The 21,923-nt window shown below is 50.2% G+C and overlaps 2 protein-coding genes, 1 long non-coding RNA gene and 1 other non-coding gene across 65 annotated transcripts in view; 1 reads left to right on the plus strand and 3 right to left on the minus strand.

The window, feature by feature from the left end:
- The window catches only part of ADD1 (adducin 1), an 89,293-nt gene extending 82,129 nt beyond the window's left edge, over window positions 1–7,164 (minus strand). For 14 of the 50 annotated variants that reach the window (XR_011997150.1, XR_011997147.1, XR_011997144.1 and 11 more), the window contains exon 1: window positions 6,903–7,044. The gene's annotated coding sequence lies outside the window, so the exon portion shown is untranslated. Of the gene's footprint in view, window positions 1–6,273; window positions 6,653–6,684; window positions 6,771–6,902 lie in introns of those variants that run through there. The other 36 variants (XR_011997152.1, XR_011997149.1, XR_011997148.1 and 33 more) reach the window with 15 other exon arrangements.
- Window positions 7,165–7,221: 57 nt separating this feature from the next.
- LOC140595491 (uncharacterized) lies at window positions 7,222–10,585 on the plus strand. Its single transcript, XR_011997157.1, has 2 exons — window positions 7,222–7,304; window positions 8,372–10,585. It is a non-coding gene; the product is annotated as an uncharacterized lncRNA (long non-coding RNA).
- Window positions 10,586–12,442: 1,857 nt separating this feature from the next.
- LOC112923538 (U6 spliceosomal RNA) lies at window positions 12,443–12,545 on the minus strand. Its single transcript, XR_003235696.1, has one exon. It is a non-coding gene; the product is annotated as a U6 spliceosomal RNA (small nuclear RNA).
- Window positions 12,546–17,657: 5,112 nt separating this feature from the next.
- The window catches only part of SH3BP2 (SH3 domain binding protein 2), a 34,585-nt gene continuing 30,319 nt past the window's right edge, over window positions 17,658–21,923 (minus strand). For 5 of the 13 annotated variants that reach the window (XM_072737689.1, XM_072737691.1, XM_072737690.1 and 2 more), the window contains 6 exons: window positions 21,483–21,923; window positions 19,964–20,075; window positions 19,672–19,727; window positions 19,288–19,369; window positions 18,447–18,506; window positions 17,658–18,279 (listed from right to left, as the gene is read on the minus strand). The exon at window positions 21,483–21,923 is cut by the window's right edge and continues 214 nt beyond it. In XM_072737689.1, coding sequence (XP_072593790.1) covers window positions 18,142–18,279; window positions 18,447–18,506; window positions 19,288–19,369; window positions 19,672–19,727; window positions 19,964–20,075; window positions 21,483–21,923 — 889 coding nt within the window. In that variant the 3' untranslated portion in view covers window positions 17,658–18,141. The remainder of the gene's footprint in view (window positions 18,280–18,446; window positions 18,507–19,287; window positions 19,370–19,671; window positions 19,728–19,963; window positions 20,076–21,482) is intronic. The other 8 variants (XM_072737694.1, XM_072737692.1, XM_072737687.1 and 5 more) reach the window with 3 other exon arrangements.

A 21,923-nucleotide genomic window follows, 5' to 3' on the forward strand; every position in this document is an offset into this window, starting at 1 on the left:
TGTTTTTCACACACTTAAATTCTATAGGTCTAATATTTTAGACTGCAAATCTTAAATATCTCAGAGTTCAATGAACACCTACACAGATAATGGGTGAGAGAATACCAGTTAACATGAGAAAAAACAGATTACTAAAATGTAACGTTAATGAATTGATTAATGGGGAATCTGGGTGGCTCCATTGGTGAAGTGTCTGCTTTTAGCTCAGGTGATGAGCTCAGAGTCCTGGGATCCAAACCCACGTAGGGCTCCCTGCTCAGTGGGGAGTCTGCTTCTCCTTCTCCCTCTGCCCCTCCCCCAACTTGTTCTCTTTCTCTCTCTCTCTCTCTCTCTCTCATGCTTTCTCTCTTAAAAAACCTTTAAAAAATAACTGATTAATGGACTCACTGTGTCAGTGAGTTAGACGATTTCATCTCAGAAATAACACTGCTAGAGCGTCTGGGTGGCTCAGCAGTTGAGCCTCTGCCTTCGGCTCAGGGCGTGATCCTGGAGTCCCGGGATCAAGTCCACATCGGGGTACCTGCATGGAGCCCGCTTCTCTCTCTGCCTATGTCTCTGCCTTTCTCTCTCTGTCTCTCATGAATAAATAAAATCTTTAAAAAAATAAAAAAGAAAAGAAAGGAAAAGAAAAGAAAAGAAAAGAAAAGAAAAGAAAAGAAAAGAAAGGAAAGAAAAGAAAGAAAAGAAAAGAACATTGCTAAAACTCACCCAAAACAGTACTGCTATAGTTGAAGGGCTAAAATGGCAGCTACTTTTAAAAAAAAGAAAAATGCAAAACTGAAGTCTTTACTACTGGTAGCTGTCAACCACCACATAATAAAGTAGGCTAGGGACGCCTGGGTGGCTCAGTGGTTGAGCATCTGCCCTCAACTCAGGGCATGATCTCGGAGATCCTGGGATTGAGTCCTGCTTTGGGCTTCCCACAGGGAGGCCTGCTTCTCCTTCTGCCCATGTCTCTGCCTCTCTCTCTGTGTCTCTCATGAATAAATAAATAAAATCTTGGAAGAAAGGAAGCAAGCAAGCAAGCTAGAACCAGGGCACCTGGGGGGCTCCAGCGGTGAAGCCTCTGCCTTCAGCTCAGGTCATGATCCTGGAACCCGGGATGGAGCCCTGCGTCAGGCTCCCTGCTCAGCTTCCCTGTCTGCTTCTCCCTCTGTCCCTGTCCCTCCCCCTGCTCCTTCTCTCTCTCATTCACTCTCTTGCAAATAAATAAAAATAAAATCTTTTTTTAAAAAAGGCTAGAATCTTCTCAGTAGAATTTTAGTATGACATCACACCAACTTAAAATGTACCAAAAAATTCAGTTTTCCAGTTATGTGCTATATCTACATAACAGAGTATTATTAAGTCTTCAAAAGTAAGGACGTTCTGACACATGCTACAACACGGATGAACCTTGACAACGTTATGCTCAGTGAAATGAGCCAGTCACCAAAGGACAAACACCACATGGTTCCAATTATATGAGAGAGTAGTTAAAATCATAGGACACAGATAGGAGCTGGGAGCAGAAGAGAATGTGGGGTTATTGCTTACTAGGCACAAAGATCCAGTTTCAGAAGATGAAAAGGTCCTGGGATAGATGGTAGTGATGGCTGCAGAACAATGTGCATGTATATAATACCAGTGAACCACACATTTACAATGGTTAAGATGGTAAATTTTATATTGTATGTATTTTACCACATTAAAAAAAAAAACTTTTAAAGTATGGTGAAAAAATGTGTATAATACACTACCACCTATCTAATAAAGAGGAAGTTTGAATGTAACCATAAAGTTAAAATGTAAAAAGGTCACCCACAAGAGGCATGGGTGAAAATTAAGGGGAAAGACGACTTCCTTGACTATACCTTGTTCCATACATTTGACTTTGAAAGCCTTTTAATATTTTACAGAATTATCAAATTTTTAAAAAGTAATCCCTAAATACTGAGAGATAAAACCCCCAGAAACCTATGCACCCAACAGCAAAATCAGAGTATATTTTAAGTGACTTTAAAACACAGTAATTTGACTTTTTATCTCTATCTTTTTATCTCTAATGGGGATGCAAAAAAAATTTAATTTTTATTAATTGATGATAGTTTTTGTATTCTTCTGAAGCTGAGATGTGTACAGTGTAGGATAAAATAAGTAATTAGGGGCGCCTGGGTGGCTCAGTCAGTTAAGGGTCCGCCTTTGGCTCAAGTCAGGAGGTCAGGATTCTGGGATCAAGGCCCCAAATCAGTCCGGCTCCCTGCTCAGCAGGAAGTCTGCTTCTCCCTCTCCCTCTGTACCCCCCCAACTCAGTGCGCTCATGCGCTTTCTCTCTCTCTCTCAAATAAATAAATAAAGCCTTAAAAAATTAGTAATTAGAATCAAGATGTCTGTCTTAGAAGAAAAAAAGGAAAAAAATTAAAAAAAAAAGAAGAAAAAAAGATACTGGCATAAGATCAAGAAGGTTAAGTAGAGGCGCACTTTGGTGGCTCAGTGGTCAAGCATTTGCCTTCAGCTCAGGTCGTGATCCCAGGGTCATGGGATCAAGTCCTGCATCAGGCTCCCCACAAGGAGCCTGCTTCTCCCTCTGCCTCAGCCCCTCTGTGTCTCTCATGAATAAATAAAAATCTTAAAATAAAAAAAAGAAGAAGATTAGATAGAACTCTGTGTAGTGACCTGTGATCTGTGCACTGGGAAGACCTAGAAACAATGATCAACCTAGAAACACTGAACAACCCCAGGGCACAGACTGTCATTACTAAATGTCATTTTTCATTAAAAGAAATCAAAGCCCCTTGGAGAAATGGATCATTCCAGGGCTTGGGACAGAAAACGTACAAGAGGGGGCACCTGGCTCAGCGACTGAATGTCTGCCTTTGGCTCAGGACACAATCCTGGGGTCCTGGGATGGAGTCCCACATCAGGCTCCCCATGGAGAGCCTGCCTTTCCCTCTGCCTATATCTCTGTCTCTCTGTGTCTCTCATGAAGAAATAAAATCTTTAAAAACGGGGGAAAAGGGGATCCCTGGGTGGCGCAGCGGTTTGGCCCCTGCCTTTGGCCCAGGGTGCGATCCTGACCCTGGAGACCCGGGATCGAGTCCCACGTCGGGCTCCCGGTGCATGGAGCCTGCTTCTCCCTCTGCCTGTGTCTCTGCCTCCCTCTCTCTCTCTCTCTATCATAAATAAATAAAGAAAAAAAAATAAAAACAAAGGCTACCATTTCATTAAAAAAAAAAAAAAAAAAAAAAAAAACGGGGGAAAAAATGTATAAGAGGAGCCTAGTGCAGTTTGTCACACTAGAAAGATCAAAGACTTTTAGAGTTGTGTTCAAAGGATTTAGGACCAAACAACGGATTCTTATTGGACAAAGACAGGACAATCTCAGCATCAATAAGGATAATACCTACAGTGGACTGAACCATATCAAATATGTTTAAATCCACCAGTTCACAAAGACACGAACACATACACAACTCACTGGCCACTTTTAGAGTATCCCAACTCATTTTGAGAACTAGTGAATACTGCAAACAAATTAACCATTTAGCCTACTTTGCCCAAAAGAGCTAAAATCAGGGTAACCAAATTATGGAGAGGGCATTTTTCTTTTCTTTTTTTTTTTTTTTTTTTGTAAAGATTTATTTATTTATTTGAGAGAGAACATACCTGCATGACAGAGCAGGGGGAGGGGCAGAGAGATTAGGAGAGAATCTCCAAAGACTGCCCACTGAGCACAGAGCCCCGTGCGGGGCTCAATCCCAAGAACCAAGGGACGCCTGGATGGCTCAGTGGTCGAGTGGGGGCCTTAGGCTCAGGGCATAATCCTGGGGTCCTGGGATGGAGTCCCGCATCTGGCTCCCCACGGGAAGCCTGCCTCTCCCTCTATGTCTCTGCCTCTCTCTGTGTATCTCTCATGAATAAATAAAATCTTTTAATAAAATAAAATAATAAAATAAAATAAATAAAATAAAGGTAATGTTTGATTTAAAAAAAAAAACAAAAACCCAAGAGAACCAAGATCATGACCTGAACTGAAATCAACCACCCAGGACACCCCAGGACATTTCTCTTTATAGAAGCATTCCAGCTAATAAATTATGAAGTTAGAGAATTAAAATATCATCATTTCCCAAAGCCTAATAAAATAACGACTCTGGGGCATCTGCATGGCTCAGTCAGTTAAGTAATCAACTCTTGATTTTGGCTCAAGTTGTGGGATCAAGCCCCATGAGGGACTCCACGCTGAGCATGGAGTCTTCCTGAGAGTCTCTCTCTTTCTCCCTCTGCCCCTCCCTGCTTGCGTTCTCTATCTAAATTAAATAAATGAATAAATAAAATAATGATTGGAGGCATTGAGCATCAAGGGCTGCTAACAAGAAGAAAGACTACTAATCATTACCTGCCTACTACCCTATTAAGGTTTTTGTTGCCAAAAATAAATCAAATCTCAATTTGATCACACCTTTAAATTTATCTACCTATGCACATTCATTTCTGTGTAGTTAAACTACAATACAGAATAAAATCCAGACTGTGTGTAACTCCACAGGACAAACCACAGAGTTTCATCAATAAATAAATTGCAAGGAAAGACAAAAGATGATTTAAAAAAGATTAAAACAAGTTACAGGGACGCCTGGGTGGCTCAGCAGATTAGGGCTGCCTTCAGCCCAGGGTGTGATCCTGGAGACCCAGGATGGGGTGCCACATTGGGCTCCCAGCATGGAGCCTGCTTCTCCCTCTGCATATGCCTCTGACTCTCTTTCGGTCTCTCTCTGTGTCTCATGAATAAATGAATAAAAAAAAAAATCTTTAAAAAAAAAAAGTTACAATGTACAAATAGCATTTGGATCCTGATTCAAACTCTTACCAAAAAACAAACAAAAAACTACTACACAATCAAAAAAATTTAACATTGGTTGGATATTTGAAGGTAATGAGAAATTATTCATTTTTTGTGACAGTCGTATTTGTGTTTATCTTTTTTTAAAATGTATATAGATATACACACTGAAATATTTAAGTTAAAATGACATGAAATCTGGGTTTGGGCATACAGATAAAGACTGGCTATGAGTTAATAACTGTTAATAGCTGAAGCTGGAGGAGATTAAACAGGGACTTATTGCACCCTTCTCGCTACATGTACATGACAACATGTAAAGTAAGTAAGTCAATCGGTACTCTTAAGTTTCCTATAATAAATATACCTTTTTTTGTCAAACTGTTAGAAATTGAGACAAGATGAATTTTAACACTGATAGGATATGTGATTTTTTTTTTTTAACAACCTGTTTTAAAGCATTTCAAGTATTTACTTTTCAGACAATACACTTGACTATTTGAAAGAACTACCTGGAAACTAATAATCATCTAAAGAAACAGCTTTTGTGGTAAAAATCGGTTAACCCAAAGCTGAACACCAGACAAAATCTTATCAGAATCAAGTAATGTCAAAGACTTGAAAGAAAAATGGTCAGCTGTATAAATTGTATTTTAGAAAGAAAACTATCCATCTTTTGGAGACTGGGTAGAATTTAGATTCATGGCATTCAGTGAGCCTGTGTGACTAAAATCTAAACCCAGCGACAAGCAGTAAAACAAATCATACCAGCTGACCTGCTGTAAACCACATAAAAACTCTGAAAAGCAGTTGTAACTGCCAAAACCATTCACTTCCTTAAAAAACACCTTTACTATTCTAGTTTTCCCCCACAGTCAGAAATCGAGGGGTATATTATGACTTCGGATTTTAAAAAATAATTTCTACACTGCTAGCATCAGCCCATTAACTGGAGACTGAATTTTACAATCGCACCCTCACACCACTCACCCCCCAGGCCAGATGCGCGCTCCCCTCCCGGCGCCTGCTGAACTCTTACTCATCCACTCCCACTCCGCAGGACTGATGTTTTGCAAAGGAAACAGCGCGCACCTTTCAGCAAGCCTATTTCTTCTCCCCATTAAGATTTCTTTTTTTTTTTTTTAAGACTTCATTTATTTGTTGGGAGGGGGTGGGGAGCACAAACAAGGGGAGAGGCAGAGGGAGAAGCCCCCAGCTTGCGGGGAGCTCAAGCCCAGGACCCCGGGATCCTGACCTGAGCCGAAGGCGGAGGAAGAACCCACCGAGCCACCCAGGCACCCCTCCCCATTAAGATTTCAATCCATTTTCCACATATACCCCAAACAATCTTTCCGTAATCATTTACCAACAATGCATACAGCTCTCAGACGTGTTTCGCTTCTTAGGGATACACCAGTTGCGTTATGTCCTTTAGGCATAAAATTACCTACCACACCGCCAGCACTTTCAGGTTAGCCAACGTATTTATCGGAAGGTACGCGTGCATGAAGCCAACACAAATCACCTACAAACACATCCTGAACCGGGAATTACGAGAGTACAAACAAAAGTAACTGTTGAAAGCACGAAGCCCTGACACCTCCCCCAGAAAACGTTAGCGAAAGAAGAGCGAGAGGATGACCGAGAAGCTCCAGGACAACCGCGGCCGTGTGCACGCAGGTCTGGCGGGCAGCACTGCCGCCCTCAAACGCCCAGAGCCCAGGGGCAGCGACGCTGAGGGGCCGCACGGAGCCCGGAGCCGCAGGCCGAGGCCCCGGCGGCCGCCAGCACCTGCTGCCCCAGCGTCCGCTCGCGACCCCGCCCCGCCCCCCCCCCCCCGCCGGCCGCCCCGCCGCTCCCACCGGGGAACGCGCGCCGCCGACGGTCCGCGGGGAGCGGTCCTGCCTGCGCCGGGTCACGGCCGCCGGCCGAGGGGCGACCGCCCCTCCCAGCGCGGCCCGCGCCCCCGCCCGCCTCCGCCCGGCCTCCCGCGCCGCCGCTGCAGGCCCCACGGACCGGCCTGCGGCCCCCGGCGCCCCGCCGCCGCCCCGCCGCCGCCGCCCCCGCGCGCGGGCCTCACCTCAGGGGCGAATCGCTGGCAGCGCACAGGCTCCCAGGTCCGAGGGCGGCTGCCGCGCGTCGGCTCCAGCTCCAGCTCCGGCTCCGGCTCCGGCTCCGGCTCCGGCTCCGCCCCCTGTCCGCCGGGCGCTCCCTAGCCCGCAGCCCCGGCCCGCCCGGCCTCTCCGCCCCCTCAGCCTCCAGCGCTGCCCCCGCCGCCCGAGCTGGGTGCGGCCTGCGGCGCTGCAGCCCAACAACGCGCCACCCTGTAGGCCCAGCCCGCCCCGCGCCGCCCAGCAACGCGCCCTGCGATTGGCTGACCCCGGGCGGTGGGGCGCGGAGGGGGCGGGGCCCGAGCGGCGCGGGGGAGGGCAGGAGCGGAGGCCCTGCGTGCTGCTGCCGCGGGCCGCGGGGATCCCTCAAGGTGTGGCCCCGCCCGCCGCCCGCCCCCCGCCCCCCGCCCGCTGCGGAAGGTCCGCCACCCCTGGGCGGCGGGGCCAGCGGCGCCCGCTCTTCCAGAACCGCGCGTGCGCTCGCTTGTGGTCGCTGGACAGACCCTAGCGGAGGCCTCTGCGGGCCCGCTGCCCGGGATACGCTCCAGCCCAGAGGGGCCGTCCAAGCCCGGGCCGCCCCCTGCCCACCTCGAGCACTCCTCCGGCACGCGGACTCTTGGACCCTGTACCCGGCCCTCTCCTCGCCGGGCGGGGTCACTGCAGAGTTTGGGACTGGCAGCCAGGGTGGAGTCAGGGCAGTGGGATCTGTGGATGGCGATAAGGCTTCGCAAAGACAGGGTGGCTGCTTGGGGCCCAGGGCCTGGCCTGCCGGTGCTGGATGAACGAGCACCGGTCACCTCTGCAGAACCAGGACAGTAGTAGAGTCTAGGCCTGGGCATTGGCAAGATCAGGCCACCTGCCAGTGACCTGGAGGCCAGCCTAGAGACCACACCAGCACCTGCCCCTACCCTCTCCCCCCTCTGGTTTCATCTGAGCCCCCAAGAGGCCCAGGAAACAGAAGCAGGGTTTCATGTTCCCTTTACACCATAGGAAGCTGAGGCCCTGCGCTGGGTGGGGGAAGAACAGCAGGGAACCCAGGCCTCCCCAGGAGGGAGCTCTTTGGCTTTGCCCACAGAAAGGTCAAGAATGTTGTCTAGGGATAAGTCCCTGACCTCTGATCTCCAAGCGCTTCTAGACAACACTCTGCAATTCTACATCAGTCATTTGTTTCCCTTGCACCCAGGAAGAAGGCCTGGCACTTAAGAGCTATCAGTGAAGTGGGTGCCTGGGTGGCTCAGTCAGTTGAGCACGGGACTCTTGATTTCAACTCAGGTCATGAGCTTAGGGTCATGCCCTGGGTCTGGCTCCTTGCTCATCTGGGAGTCTGCTTCTCTCCCTCTCCTTCCTCTGCCCCCCTCCCATCTAAAAAAAAAAGAGAGCTGTCTTTCAAGAAGGGACACTGACAGCTCTCTCTCTCTCTCTCTTTTTTTTTTTTTAGTAGACACAAAAAAGACTCAGATCAAGCTTCTAAAAGAAAATATATCAGAAATGGAAAATATACTGAATGGGATTAACAGCAGATTAAACACAGCAAAAGAAGAAGTGAACTGGAAGACATAGAAAAAGTAAATGAAACAGAGAGAAACGAGCCTAAAAAGAACAAACAGAACACCAGTGAGCTGTAGGACAACTTCAAGAGGCCTAATGTGTAATTGGAGTCCCTGGAAATGGATGCAGGCGTTGGGAAGAAGACAAATACTATTTGAAAATATAATAGCTGATATGTCTTTTCAAATTTGATGGAAACTACAAACCCACAGATCCAAGCAACTCAAAAAGTAACTTCTGGCTTGCTACTGGGCTCTGGTAGATGGAAAGTTTCCATGGGACATCAGAAGTGACTCAGAGGCCAGAATTGCCCATCACTTGTTTCCATCAGGCTACCAAAACATAAAGTCAGGTAGAGACATCATAATCTAAGGGGCAGATCCAGGATTAGAAGGCTTCGTGTAGATGCAGATGTAGGTGGTCCAGATCCTTTGTCACCTACCACTATAGCACCAACATCTATCACCAATTGTCTCAGGGATTCCCTGGACATGGTGACAGAGGAGCAAAAAGCAAGTGCTTGGTTCATAGGAAGGTTGGATCAATATGTTGGTATGGGCTGAAAATGGCCTACTGCTGCACTGTATCCCCATTCAGCAGCTTCCCTGAAAGACAGTGGTGAGAGGCAGTCACCCCCATAGGCAAAGCTTCAGGCAGTGAACTGGGCCATTCACTTTGTGTGGCAGGAAATGTAGCCTGAACTCATAGACAGTGGTACATGGCTTAGTTGGCCTGTTGGGACCCTGAAAGGAGCAATCTGAAAGTTGAGAGATAAAAAGGTCTGAGGACAATGCATGTTGGCAGGCCTATGGGAATTGGTACAGAGAGTGAAGATCTTTGTATTGTATGTTAATGTTCACCAGTGAGCATCCACCACAGAGGCTCTATACAACCAAGCCGATAGAATGGACTGACTAATGGGCATAAGCCAGGCTCTGCCCTCTTGTGCCTGTAGTGCTGGCACATTAGTCTCCCCAATGAAGTAATCGTGGTAGCACAGTGGAAGCTATGCATGAGCCCAAAAGCATGGGCTCCTTCTAACCAAGGATGACCCAGCTACTGCCACTGCCAAATGTAACCTGTCACCATCAGAAACCAAGACTGAGCTCCCTGCAGGAACCAACTAGCTACTTTTGGCAAGTTGATTACACTGGATCCCTTCTATTCTAGAAAGAGCAATAACTCATGTTCACCAAGACTGCCATGTATCTGGATGTGGGTTTGCCTTTTCTGCTGCAATACTTAAGCGCTACTATCAAGAGCTCACAAAGTGTCTGATTGGCTGACGTGGAATCCCACATAACTGCCTAGTGACCAAAGGACCTGCATTATGGCATAGTAGGTATGGCAATGGGCATATTACCAGGAACCCACCATTCTGACCAAATATGCACCATTCAGAAGTTGCTGGTAGAGGGATCCCTGGGTGGCGCAGCGGTTTGGCGCCTGCCTTTGGCCCAGGGCGCGATCCTGGAGACCCGGGATCGAATCCCACATCAGGCTCCCGGTGCATGGAGCCTGCTTCTCCCTCCGCCTGTGTCTCTGCCTCTCTCTCTCTCTCTCTCTGTGACTATCATAAATAAATAAATAAAAATTAAAAAAAAAAAAAGAAGTTGCTGGTAGAATGAAGGGCTAGCCACATGGAGATTCAGATGAGGCTACAACTTGGAGATGACACCTGGGAGGTGGAATGCTAGCCTTCCTGGAGGAAGCAGTATATACACTGTATCAATAACCACTTTATGCTGTGTCCCTAATATGTACAATACCCAGTGACCTGCTTGAGGAATTTGTGCTTCCTGTTCTGCAACCTTGATCCCCTTGATCCTAGAAGTCACCTAAGAGGACATTTCCACCAGGGGTCATAATCATGTTGAAACTATGACTGCCCCTGATCAAGTGGGACAACTCGTGCTAGTAGATCAGTAGGCAGAGAAGGGAGTAACTGTATTGCCAGGGATAACTGACCCTCATCATTGGGAGTATGTAGGGCTACCTGCCACATGATGTGGGCAGGCAGGAATGTGTATGGTGCTCAGGCAATCAGAGCAGGCATTCAGGGGAATGGGAATGTTTTGGTGCTCCCACACCCGGTAACCATAAATAAGCAAGAATGGCAACATGCCCTCCCAGGAGCTCAGCCCCCAGGCATGAACAATCTAGGAAAGCCAAAGTGTGAGCGTGAAGAAATCCAGAATGGAGGGCAGAAAAGGAAGATGTTCAGTAGGATTTGTGGCCTGGCGGTAAACTGCAGTTCATCCTCTACCCATTTCTCACAAGTTCCCCCAGATACTGTGACCCATTAGAATATTGCAGAATTTGTGTCTGAATGGAGTGAACTTAATGTGAGGAAGAAGTAGATGTGAGCAGTTCAAGGGATAGACTTGGTGGTCACTGGTGGGGCCCTACCCAGATGCTCTTTCTGGCTTGGAGCTGGGAGTGGGCCCTGCCTGAGTGCTGTGAGTGTTAGCAGCTAACGGCCCTAGCCCAGGAGATCATCTCTCTACTTGGAGCGCCAATTAACTGGCTGACCCTGGGGCCCATGAGGCTGGTGCCTTGACCTCAAGGCAGGACCAACTGTGGGACAATTCATACTCCAGAGCTTCCTGTGGGATCCGCTAAAGCTAGACTCCAGCCAAGACCACTAACATCCTTTGTTTTTTCCTTTTACTTCAACCTATCCTGATTCCTCCATTCAGCTTATCCTGAGAACATTCCCTCTATAAATCACTTGCACAAAATCTCCATTTCAGGTTTTGCTCCTAAAGAATCCAATCTAAGAAAATTACATATTAAAAATACTGTCTAAAAAATAAAAATAAAAATAAATAAATAAAAATAATAAAAATACTGTCTAGGGATGCCTGGGTGGCTCAGCGGTTAAGTGTCTGCCTTTGGCTCAGGGTGTGATCCTGAAGTCCCAGGATCGAATACCACGTTGGGCTCCCTGCATGGAGCCTGCTTCTCCCTCTGCCTCTCTCTCTCTCTCTCTCTCTCTCTCATGAATAAATAAATAAAATATTTAAATAAATAAATAAAACTGTCTATGACTCAACACCAAGAAAGCAAACAATCTAGTTAAGAAATCGGCAAAGGACTTGAACATTTTTCCAAAGATTCGTAGATGGTGGAGAGCCCTGGTGGCTCAGCGGTTTAGCGCAGGCTTCAGCCTAGGGTGTGATCCTGGAGACCTGGGATCGAGTCCCACGTCGGGCTCCCTGCTTGGAGCCTGCTTCTCCCTCTGCCTGTGTCTCTGCCTCTCTCTCTCTCTCTCTCTCTGTGTGTGTGACTGTCATAAATTAAAAAAAAAACAACAATAACCAAAAGATGAAAGCAACTCAAATGTCCACTGTCAGATGAATGGATAAACAATGTGGTCCACCCACACAGTGGAATCTTATTCAGCCTTTAAAAGGAAGGAAATCTAGGGCATCTGGGTAGTTCAGTTGGTTAAGCATCTGACTCTTGATTTCTGCTCGAGTCATGATCTTAGGGTCATAAGCTTGAGCCCCATATGGGGCTCTGTGCCAGGCATGGGGCCTAATATGCATGGGGCATAGCAGTAATGCACGACTTAAGATTCTCTGTCTCCCCCTACCTCTGCCCCTCCTGGCCCCCGCATGTGTGCGCATGCTTTCTCTCTCTCTCTCTCTCTAAAACAAGGAAGGAGGGATCCCTGGGTGGCGCAGCGGTTTGGCGCCTGCCTTTGGCCCAGGGCGCGATCCTGGAGACCCGGGATCGAATCCCATATCGGGCTCCCGGTGCATGGAGCCTGCTTCTCCCTTTGCCTAAGTCTCTGCCTCTCTCTCTGTGACTATCATAAATTAAATTTAAAAATGTAAAATAAATTAAAAAAAAATAAAACAAGGAAGGAATTCCTGACACCTACTATAATGTGGATGAATCTTAAAGACACTATGCTGAGTGAGATAGGCCAGACAGAAAAGGACAAGACAATGCCACCCATATGAGGTTCCCAGAGTAGTGACACTCATCCTTGTGCAGGGGCCATGCTAATCTCTGTATCATTCCAATTTTAGTACATGTGCTACTCAAGTGGGCACAGATGAAGTACTGGCCTGTACAAGGAGTGAACCCTCGACCCTGGTGTTATTAGCATCGCACTCTAACCAACTGAGCTTACTGCCCAACTATGTGTCAGAATCATTAAATTCAGAGACAAAATAGAATAGTGGGCACCAGGGCCTAGAGTAGGGAGAATGGGGAGCTGTTTAATGGGGACAGTTTCTGCTTTACAGGAGCAAGACTTCAAAGGATAGATGGTGGTGATGATTCCCAGTAATGAGAATATACTGAATGCCACAAAATCATACATTTAAAATGGTAAATTTTTAAAGGCCATTTATTATTTTTTTAAGGTTTTATTAATTTGCTTGAGAGGGGAGAGAAAGTGAGAGTGCAAGAACAAGAGGATGGAGAAACAGACTCTGCGGAGCAGGGAGTCTGATGTAAGGCTCGATCCCAGGATGCCAGGATCATAACCTGAGCCAACGGCAGATGCTTAACCAACTGAGTCCCTCAGGTGCCCCTAAAATGGTAAAGTTTATATTACATATATTTTAGCATAATAAAAGAGTTTTAAGATTTATTTCTTTGCAGTGGGGGAGGGGCAGTGAGAGACTCTCAAGCAGACTCTCCAGTGAGCATGATGAGTCTCATAACCTTGAGATCACAACCTGAGCCAAAACCAAGAGTTGGATGCTTAACCGACTGGGCCACACAGGTGCCCCAATAAAAATGTTTTATTTTTTTTTAAGATTTATTTATTCATGAGAGAGAGAGAGAGGCGCAGACATAGGCAGAGGGAGAAGCAGGCTCCATGCAGGGAGCCCAATGTTGGACTCGATCCTGGATCCTGGGATCATGCCCTGAGCCGAAGGCAGAGGCTCAACCACTGAGCCACTCAGGGGTCCTGCAAAAGTTTTAATACTATTAAAATACCCCTTCCTTTTTCAAGGGGGGGGGGGGGAAGAAACACTGTCTTGATAAATAAAAAATATATATATAAATTTTTTAAAAATTAGAAAAAAAAAAAAAAAGGGCAGCCCTGGTGGTGCAGCGGTTTGGCACCGCCTGCAGCCCAGGGCGTGATCCTGGAGACCTGGGATCGAGTCCCACGTCAGGCTCCCTGCATGGAGCCTGCTTCTCCCTCTGCCTGTGTCTCTGCCTCTCTGTTTTTCTCTGTGTTGCACATGAATTAAAAAAAAAGTTAAGAAACACTGTCTTGGATGGGAGTTGTTTCTTTCTCTTTCTCTTTTTCTTTCTTTCTTCTTTTTCTTTTTCTTTTTCCCTTCCTTCCTTCCTTCCTTCCTTCCTTCCTTTCTCCTTCCTTCCTTCTTTCCTTTTGGATGGGAGTTAAATAACAACAATACAGAATTAGATACATACAGTGATATCAGGTATTGAAGGAGATCGATAGTGCCAAAGTCACCTGAAGTCCTTATGTTGTCTAAGAGGGTAAAAATATTTGTTCCTCTAGACTCAGGTGAGAACAGAAATAGACTGTATAACTTTCCAATTAGAAGAGGAAAGTAGAATGACTTTAAAATTAAAAAAAAAAAAAAAAAAAGCTGCTCAATCCAAAAGTGGAGAAGGTAAGGGAAAGGAGGAATGGGTCTCAAAGACATGATGAGCAAAAGAAGCCAGGTGTCAAAGCTTTCATCTATGATTCCATTCACATAAAATACAAAAACAGGAAACCACTGTGATGGATGTATAGAGTGGTGAAGGCTTTATAGCAAAACAAGAACAGGAACCTCCCCAAAGACCCAGCAGGGGTTGCTGGTGACACAGGAGGGGCAGTGCTGTGATGGGTAGGGCACATGGGGGCTGGAGATCCTTGGTAGGATCATAAAAATGTTCAAGTCATAGCAACTTTTTAGGCTGCACATTTGTGCTTTACTCATTTTTCTGAATGTGTGTTTTGCTGTACAGGAAATAAAACGAAAAAGGAGTGTGCTTCTGCTCTAAGTGGTTGAGCATGACCAGAGCTGAAGCCGGAGGGGGATGTTAGGCAGCCTTCAAGGATTTGTGAGGAGCAAAGGAAGGTCTGAAGAAGTAGATGGTTTGGGGTCTGCTCTGTGTCTCAAGACTCTCCATCCAGGGGCACTAGGGTGTCTCAGTTGGTTAAGCGTCTGCCTTCGGCTCAGGTCATGATCTTGGGGTCCTGGGATTGAGCACTGTGTCGGGCTCCAAGCTCAACCGGGAGTTTGTTTCTCCCTCTGCCCCTCCCTCCCTCCCTCGTGCTGTCTCTCAAATAAAATCTATTGAAAAAAAAAAAAAAAGACTCTCCCTCTGGTGGGAGTGTTGCTAGAAGTTAGCCTAATGGGGGACAACCACTACTGACCACCTTGAAGGTCACTGCCCCCCTGGACTGGCGCCCTCTCTGAGTTCCCCCCCATCAGGCAGTCATTTCCAGGGGGAGGCATAGGGCAGGCAGGCAGACACAGGGAACAGGGTGTGGCAAGTGAGGGGCTCGATGCCACGGGGTCCTAGCCAGAGACAGGTCCTCCCCTCACTGCCCTCCTCTAGAGACACATGGATTTGGTGTAAGTGGCAGCTCTGCCTCATATTCCTTTGTGTGTCCCTCGTGTCCTCCAGACCTCCTTCAGGAGGCCAGTCCCAGTGGGCACTGGGCGAAGAAGCCCCTAGGCCCCAGGCTGTTGCCTCCTCTCCCCTGGTGTTCTGTCCGGCCACAGGTCCCACCAGGGTGCAGAGAGAGCCTCCTTGGACCAGCAGGGGGCGTGTCCGCAACATGACTCAGAGCTGGGGCAGGGGCCAGAACAACTCAGGACTTGTTTTTAAGATTTATTTATTTGAGAGAGAAAGAGAGAGGGAGAGGGAGAGAAACGATCTCAAGAAGACTCCACGCTGAGTGTGGAGCCCAATACAGGGCTTGATCTCATGCCCCTGAGATCATGACCTGAGCTGTAACCCACTGTGCTGCCCAGGCACCCTCCAGATCTGTTTTGTGAGGTCTCTTCTGGTTCTAAAAGCATCTCTGTTCACAATAAAAATCTCTATTAACAGAAGGTATAGTAGCTCACTCTTTCTGATCAACTGTAAAAGTAAAACTATGTTCAGTCATTGGCTTGGAGCAGCTTCCCAAAGGGTCTGGGGCCTTCCTCAGGCCCAGGAGTTGGACCTATCTCTGAACTCACTGTAATGCTCAACAAGGCAATGAAGACTCTCTGAGCCTCAGCTTCCCCATCTGTAAGACCTGAAGCAGGTCCTAGGCCTCCTCTTATCCCAGAACCGGGCCCAGGGAGCAAAGCAGAGGAAGGCAGGCCAGTTTTGTTCCCCCTGCACTGGGCTGTGGCCCCAGGGCGCACCCAGAACTGTGTAGACCCTCCACATGACTGTCAGAAGCCCTGAGGGGAGATGGGGAGGTAGGCAGGGACTGGGATCTGGGCTCAGAGCAGCAGAGGACAGGTCACATGGTAGTAAGTAGCCCACCTGGAACTTGGATCCAGAACTCTGACCCTCTATTTTCTTACTTGTAAAATGGGCACGCAGCAGCATCTTCTCCAAGCAAACTATGTCAGTACCCATGGGGCTCAGCACCTGGAGCCCAGGAGATACTTGGCAAGTGGTAAACACCTTCCAACATTAAATGAGGAATAGAATGTTGATGGCAGTTCTCAGGAGGGAGCAGATCCCTCTGGCCCCTCCTTCATGCTGGTGACCATACCTGGAACCCCGCAGCACACACTCTTACAGCTGAGGCCCTGGGCCCCTGGGGCAGTTCACAAACAGGTGGGAGTCTGTCCTGGACAGGTTTAGGGCCTGGGAGGAGAGGTAAAGCCAGTTCGGGCCCTAGGGTGGACTTTGGGCAGTCACAGGCCTCAGCTGTCACTAAGATGTGACCAGAGGACCTATCACCTGGCCCTGGGCCCCAGATCCCCCCACGCCTTCCAGCTCTGGAGTCTTAAAATTTTTAGCCACTAAGCTGGCCACATGTGAGGTAGAAGTAATAAAGTATCCCATATGCGGTAGCGCATCACTAGCAAGCAGCGCCCCAGGCACTGACTGGAAGCCACTTTTCTGGTCCAAATCCCCCCTTCAAATTTTTACAGGAAGGGAAGCTGCAGCCACAGGAGGGAACAGCATGCTTCCATGGGCTCCCCATGCTAGTTCAGGGCAGGGAGGGCAAAGAACTACAACCGCAGGAAGGAGGGATTGCTGGTTCCCAGAGATGGAGTGGAATGCCCGAAACTGGACAGTGCCCCTGCTGACACACACACCTCCACCCACCCCCCACACCCCTGCCAGGATTGAGAGGAAACATCTGCAGTGACAGTGCTGGACACTTGATTCCTGGAAGCAGATGGCTGTCATCCCCCCAGCACCTCTCCCACCCACTGTGGCCTCATCCCTCCCCCTCCTCCAGTACACCACCCCATCCCCCAAAAGATGCCCAGGGGTACAGGGGAAGGAAGTGCAGACATAGGGCCCTCTCCAGATGGTGAATCCTTGGCTGGGGACACAGTGCTGTCCTGGGTTTGAATCTCACACAGCAAACTTCTTTCCCAACATGAGGTGCAGGGATGACCTGATGCTTTTAGGATCCCTGCCAGGCCTGACCCTAAGCTGAGTCTGTTTTTACACATACACAACAATCCAGCCTGGATGGTCATGCCAGGGAACATGGACGAGGGAATTCCACAGCAGGCAGAGAGGAGCGACCAGAGCCAGACTTGGGCTGGGTGCTGCCCAGAAGACCAGGCATCTGGGGACCACCCTCTTCACCCACGTTTAGCCTCTTCACACTCCTCTGTGGCCAAGACTTTCTCCAAGAAGTCTTCCTGGAGCCTCCAACAGGGTTCTAAGCTCCCCACCAAAGCCAGTGTGTACCCAGCTGTGTCCTAGGAACCACTAACTATAGATGTGGGGACCTTTCAGCCCTACAGTCCAATTGCCTTATACCTGGCCTATAGCACTTCAGAGATTATGCTGAGTCTAGACTGCCTGAGTCTGGGTCCTGTTGGGTTACTAGCTATACACCCAGAGCAAGTTCTTTAACGACCTGTGCCCTGAAGACTACCACTCCTGTGGCTTCCTGTGTTGAGCTGCTAGAGTCACCATTTGGATGTGGGTGGGGGTACTCAGTAAGGCTGGTCATCCCCTCCTTCTCAACAAAGCCCTGGCCACTGAGGCAAAGGTCATCTTTGCTTTATTGTACATCAGTGGCCCATCCTGGAGCCTGGTCTTAGAGTTCCTGGGGGCCAGCCCTGCCCTCAACCCCAAATACCCCAGTCCTGCCCAGCTCCCAACACAGTGTAGGGTTAGTGTGGTAGGGGAGTTGGGGAGGGGCGGGGATGACCACAGTTCTTTTCCACAAAGTCCAGGCAGGGCTCAGTCCTGGGACCCCAGGCTCCTGGGAGGTGGGGTACGGTGGGCTGCATGGCACAGGAGAGCCCCCCAGTCCTCTGCAGTGCAGAGCCTAGCCTAGCCCCATGAACCCAGCCTGCTGAGTGGGGCCTGGCTGGGCAGATTCTACAAGGTATCTGTTGTGGAGGCCCTGGATCGGAACATGGCGCTCACTCTGGCTCATCCTCCCATGCAGGCCTGTCACATCTGGGTGGCCTGGGGTCACAGCCCCAGTGGCTTGTCTCTGCCCAGCAACATGTGTCGCAGGCGTCACCTGGGCCTCGTGTAGCCGTAGGGGCGCTGCAGCAGCAGGCTCTGGTGGCTGGGCAGCACGTGGGTATGGTAGTGTTCCACGAGGCTGCCCACACTCACGAACAGGACCTCGCCCTCCAGGTAGAATTTAGAGTCCTGGAAAGGAGAGAGAGAGGTAGGGTTGGGGAACAGGGGTCTCCTGTGACACAGGGCGCTCAGCAACAAGGATGACAGTCAGGCAGGCTCCTAGACGCCCTGTGTCACTTCTGCGCCTGAAGCCTCCTGTCCCACCCAGGGCCCTGGGAGGGGGCCGGCCTGCCCACCTTCTCAAAGATGCGGTAGTTCCTCACTTTGTTGGAACTTTCATCCCACACAACCAGAACCTGCAGGGAAAGAAGCAACAGATGGATGGGGAGGCAGAGGCCTCGCAGCTGGTCCTGGGGTTCTTACGGTAACCTAGGGAGGAACACCGACAGTAGGGTCGAAATGGGCAGTTCCCTGCTCTCTGAGGAGACGAGTAACAGCAGCAGGTACCTGGCTCACCCTAGGACCATTTTAGACATACATGGGAGAACAGGGGGTGCCTCACTGGCTCTGTTGGTGGAGCGTGCAACTCTTGATCTTGGGGTCGTGGATTTATTTTTTAAAATTTTTGGGGTGGTCGTGGATTTGACCCCCACTGTTAGGCATAGAGCTTACTTAAATCAATAAATACATAAATAATACCCCCCCAAAAAAAGTGAGGCTCAGTGAAATCATGCAATTCACCCTCGGAGGAGCAGAGGCACAGCCAGCCGACTCTTGCAATTCTCCTGCCCCAAGAGCCTCCCCTTCAAAGCACATGAAAAACCCGAGCCCCATTAGAGTTCTGGGAGCCCTCCCCTGCACTTCCCTCCCATCTCCTGCCTGTGCTGGGGGGCCAGCCACCATCACCCTCGGTGTGCAGACTGTGTTCAGTTCCTGACAACAGACAGGGCAGGGACTGCTGGGCAGAGACCCCAAAGACAGGAGTGCTTGAGGCGCCCAGGTTGGGGAAGTGATGTCTATACCACAAAGCGCTCTGCTGGCTGTCAGCCAGGGTGTGTGGAGAGCCAGGGGAGCCCAGCACAATGCAGCAGTCCCCCTAGGGCCTGGGCTCAACAGGGTGACTGTTGGGGCACTTACCTTCCCTGACTTGGTAGAGGAGTTCCGGATGCAGTAGAGTCCATCCTGGGGCTCTCCCTGGGGGCTTGTGGCTTTGAACAGCCTAAAAAAAGACAGGTGCGTCAACAAATGGACTGTCCTCAGAGAGTCTCTCAGGGACCCGCCAGCCCCACTCCTCAGTGTGGGTTTCAGTCTTCTCACTATTCTGCAACACAGGTTCCAAGAGCAGCAGGCTACAGGAGGGCTGGCCTGTGCTGGGCCCGGGCTGATGGCACTGCGCACTCAAGGCCATGTACCTGCTGGCAACTGCTCAGCACCGAGGCAAGTGAGGGGAACAGAAAGAAATGCAGGGAGCCTAGTGTCTGCAAAAATAAGGATTTGGAAAAAGAAGGGCTTGGTGCTAACCTTTCCACTTCACAGGATTCCGTGGTATTGATAAACACAGAGCTGGGCAGCGGCACCTGGAGAGGCCAGTGGTGGTCAAGGTCAGAATCAGAGTCAGGTGGTGCTTGCAGTCAGCCCCTGCCACACCCCCCAAAAGGCTGCCAACTTGTGCCCAGATCTGGGGCTCTGCACCATGCTCCTGCCCTCCCCAACTCCAGCGACCTGGGGCTCCTTCTCAAGATACCCAGTGAGGCGTTGCCCTGGCCAGCAGCTCTCTCTCGGCCGCCCACCATGGCTGTGATCTGGGCCCCACCTTCTCATAATCCTCATCAGAGTCCTCCCCACCAGGGTTGTCGGCCTTTGAGGGTCGTCGGGGTTTTTCAAAGGAGAAGCTCCTGAAACTCTGCCCATCAGGGGGTGACCTCCTGGGAGGGGAGCAAGGAGAGGAAGGCACATCACTGTCATTCCCTGCCACCACCCCCCCCCCCCCCCCCCCCCGCACCCTCCACTCCCCACCCCCATGCACCCTGATGGTTGTCAGAGGCCCATGACAGGCCCTTGTTGACTGCCCTGGGGCGACAGGAATCGCCTGAGGCCTGGAGGCCTAAACTGGGCTCTGGGCTGCCTAGGACACTGGCAGGAGGGGCCCTGGGGGCCTGAACTCTGATGTCCTCACACCAGAGACAAGTGTTCTGGACGCTGTGGGAGAAGGTCCCAGGCTGGAGGAGGTGGGGCGGCTTGGCTCTGGCTGGAGCACCTCTGCAGCTGACCAGCTCTGTGACCTTGGCCACACCATGCCCCTCCCAGAGCCACAGAGAATGGATGAATATGAGTGGACGGAGCCCACAGGACACGTCCCACACATGCGGTCAGGTGGTCCAAAGTCTCCAAGGTTTCAAGGAGGATTCAAAGAGGCCACTCTGGGCTGTGGGCTGCTGGGCTGTGGATGATTGGCCCTGGTACAGACAGCCACGAAGCACTTGGCAAACTGACCTAGTCTGCGCCACTGTGGCCCCTCATGAAATGGAACCATAATATGGCACCCTCCCATGGACAACAGAGCTAATGGAGTCCTAGGAAAAAGGGTGCCAGGGTCAATGGTGTTCAGGGAGTACTGCGTAAGCACACCCACTCAAGGCTCGCCCCTGTAGCTCTCAGAACCTTCATGGTTGGGGGCCCCAGACATTGCTGACCACAGGCTGCTGGCATGAATGACACTCTGAGCATGGGGGTGGGGGGAACACACCAGTCCCCCAACACCACCCAGCAATAAAGAAGAAAGTGTTTTGAGCAGACTTCACGGGTGAGTCACCAACATACTCCACATTCTGGCAAATTCCCAATCAGGAAGAGCACAGAGGCAGCCTTGGTGGCTCAAGAGCCCCAGGCAGGGCTGGGAAGGAGAGTTCTGGATCAGGAAGGCCTGCAGTGGCATACTATTTCCAAGGGGCTCACAGCCCAAACCCCTACCATTCCCTACCATCTATCCCAGAGCCTGCAGTCAGCTCTGACAGCCCCTCCCTAGACCCTGCAGGGGCATCAGATTGCCCAGTACACCCAGAGGAGGCTTATTTCCCCAGAGACCCTCTCGTCCACTCCCCCAGGCAGCATCAGGCTCCAGGCCCACCACCCACTTGGCTGACATTTCTCTAGGGCAAGGGTGGGTCAGGTGCAGGGGAGGCTGCTCAGCCTAAGCCTCCCTGCTCTTGTACTAGGGCTGTCTGGTCCCCATCATGGACAGGGAATGCCAGAGACGAGGCAGCCAGGGCACCAGCACAAGGACCTGCCAGTTGGGGAGGGGTCCCAGGGGCATGAGCACCAAATGAACTCACTGGAGATAGGGGAGGGGTGGCTTCTCTGACCTCGGCAGGACTGCTGGCTTGGCTATGGCCTCAGGTGTGGGTAGCTTCAGTCCAGGAGGCCTAGGGGCCACAGCAGGCACGAAGAGTCTGGGCTTGACCACCTCCTCTGAGGGGGCCTCTTCAGCCATCTTTAGGAACCTGGGCTTATTGGCTGGCACCGGCGGAGGCTCGGGTGTCGGCGGCCCCCGGGGGGACAGATGAAAGGACTTGAGCTTGTCACAGTTCCTGGAGGAGGTGGTGGCCATGCTGGCAGAGCTGGAGACAGAGCCAGTCCCGTGGCCAGGCACTCGGGGCTCTGAGCTAGGGCTGGCGCTCTCATGGAAGCAAGGGGGTTTCCGGAGGCTAGGCACAGGTGGCAGGTGGCCTACTGGGGGGTCACTCATCCTCCGGGGGGCCACAGACACCCTGAGG

This window comes from Vulpes vulpes, chromosome 14, assembly GCF_048418805.1.
Source record: "Vulpes vulpes isolate BD-2025 chromosome 14, VulVul3, whole genome shotgun sequence".
Classification (NCBI taxonomy): Eukaryota; Metazoa; Chordata; class Mammalia; order Carnivora; family Canidae; genus Vulpes; species Vulpes vulpes.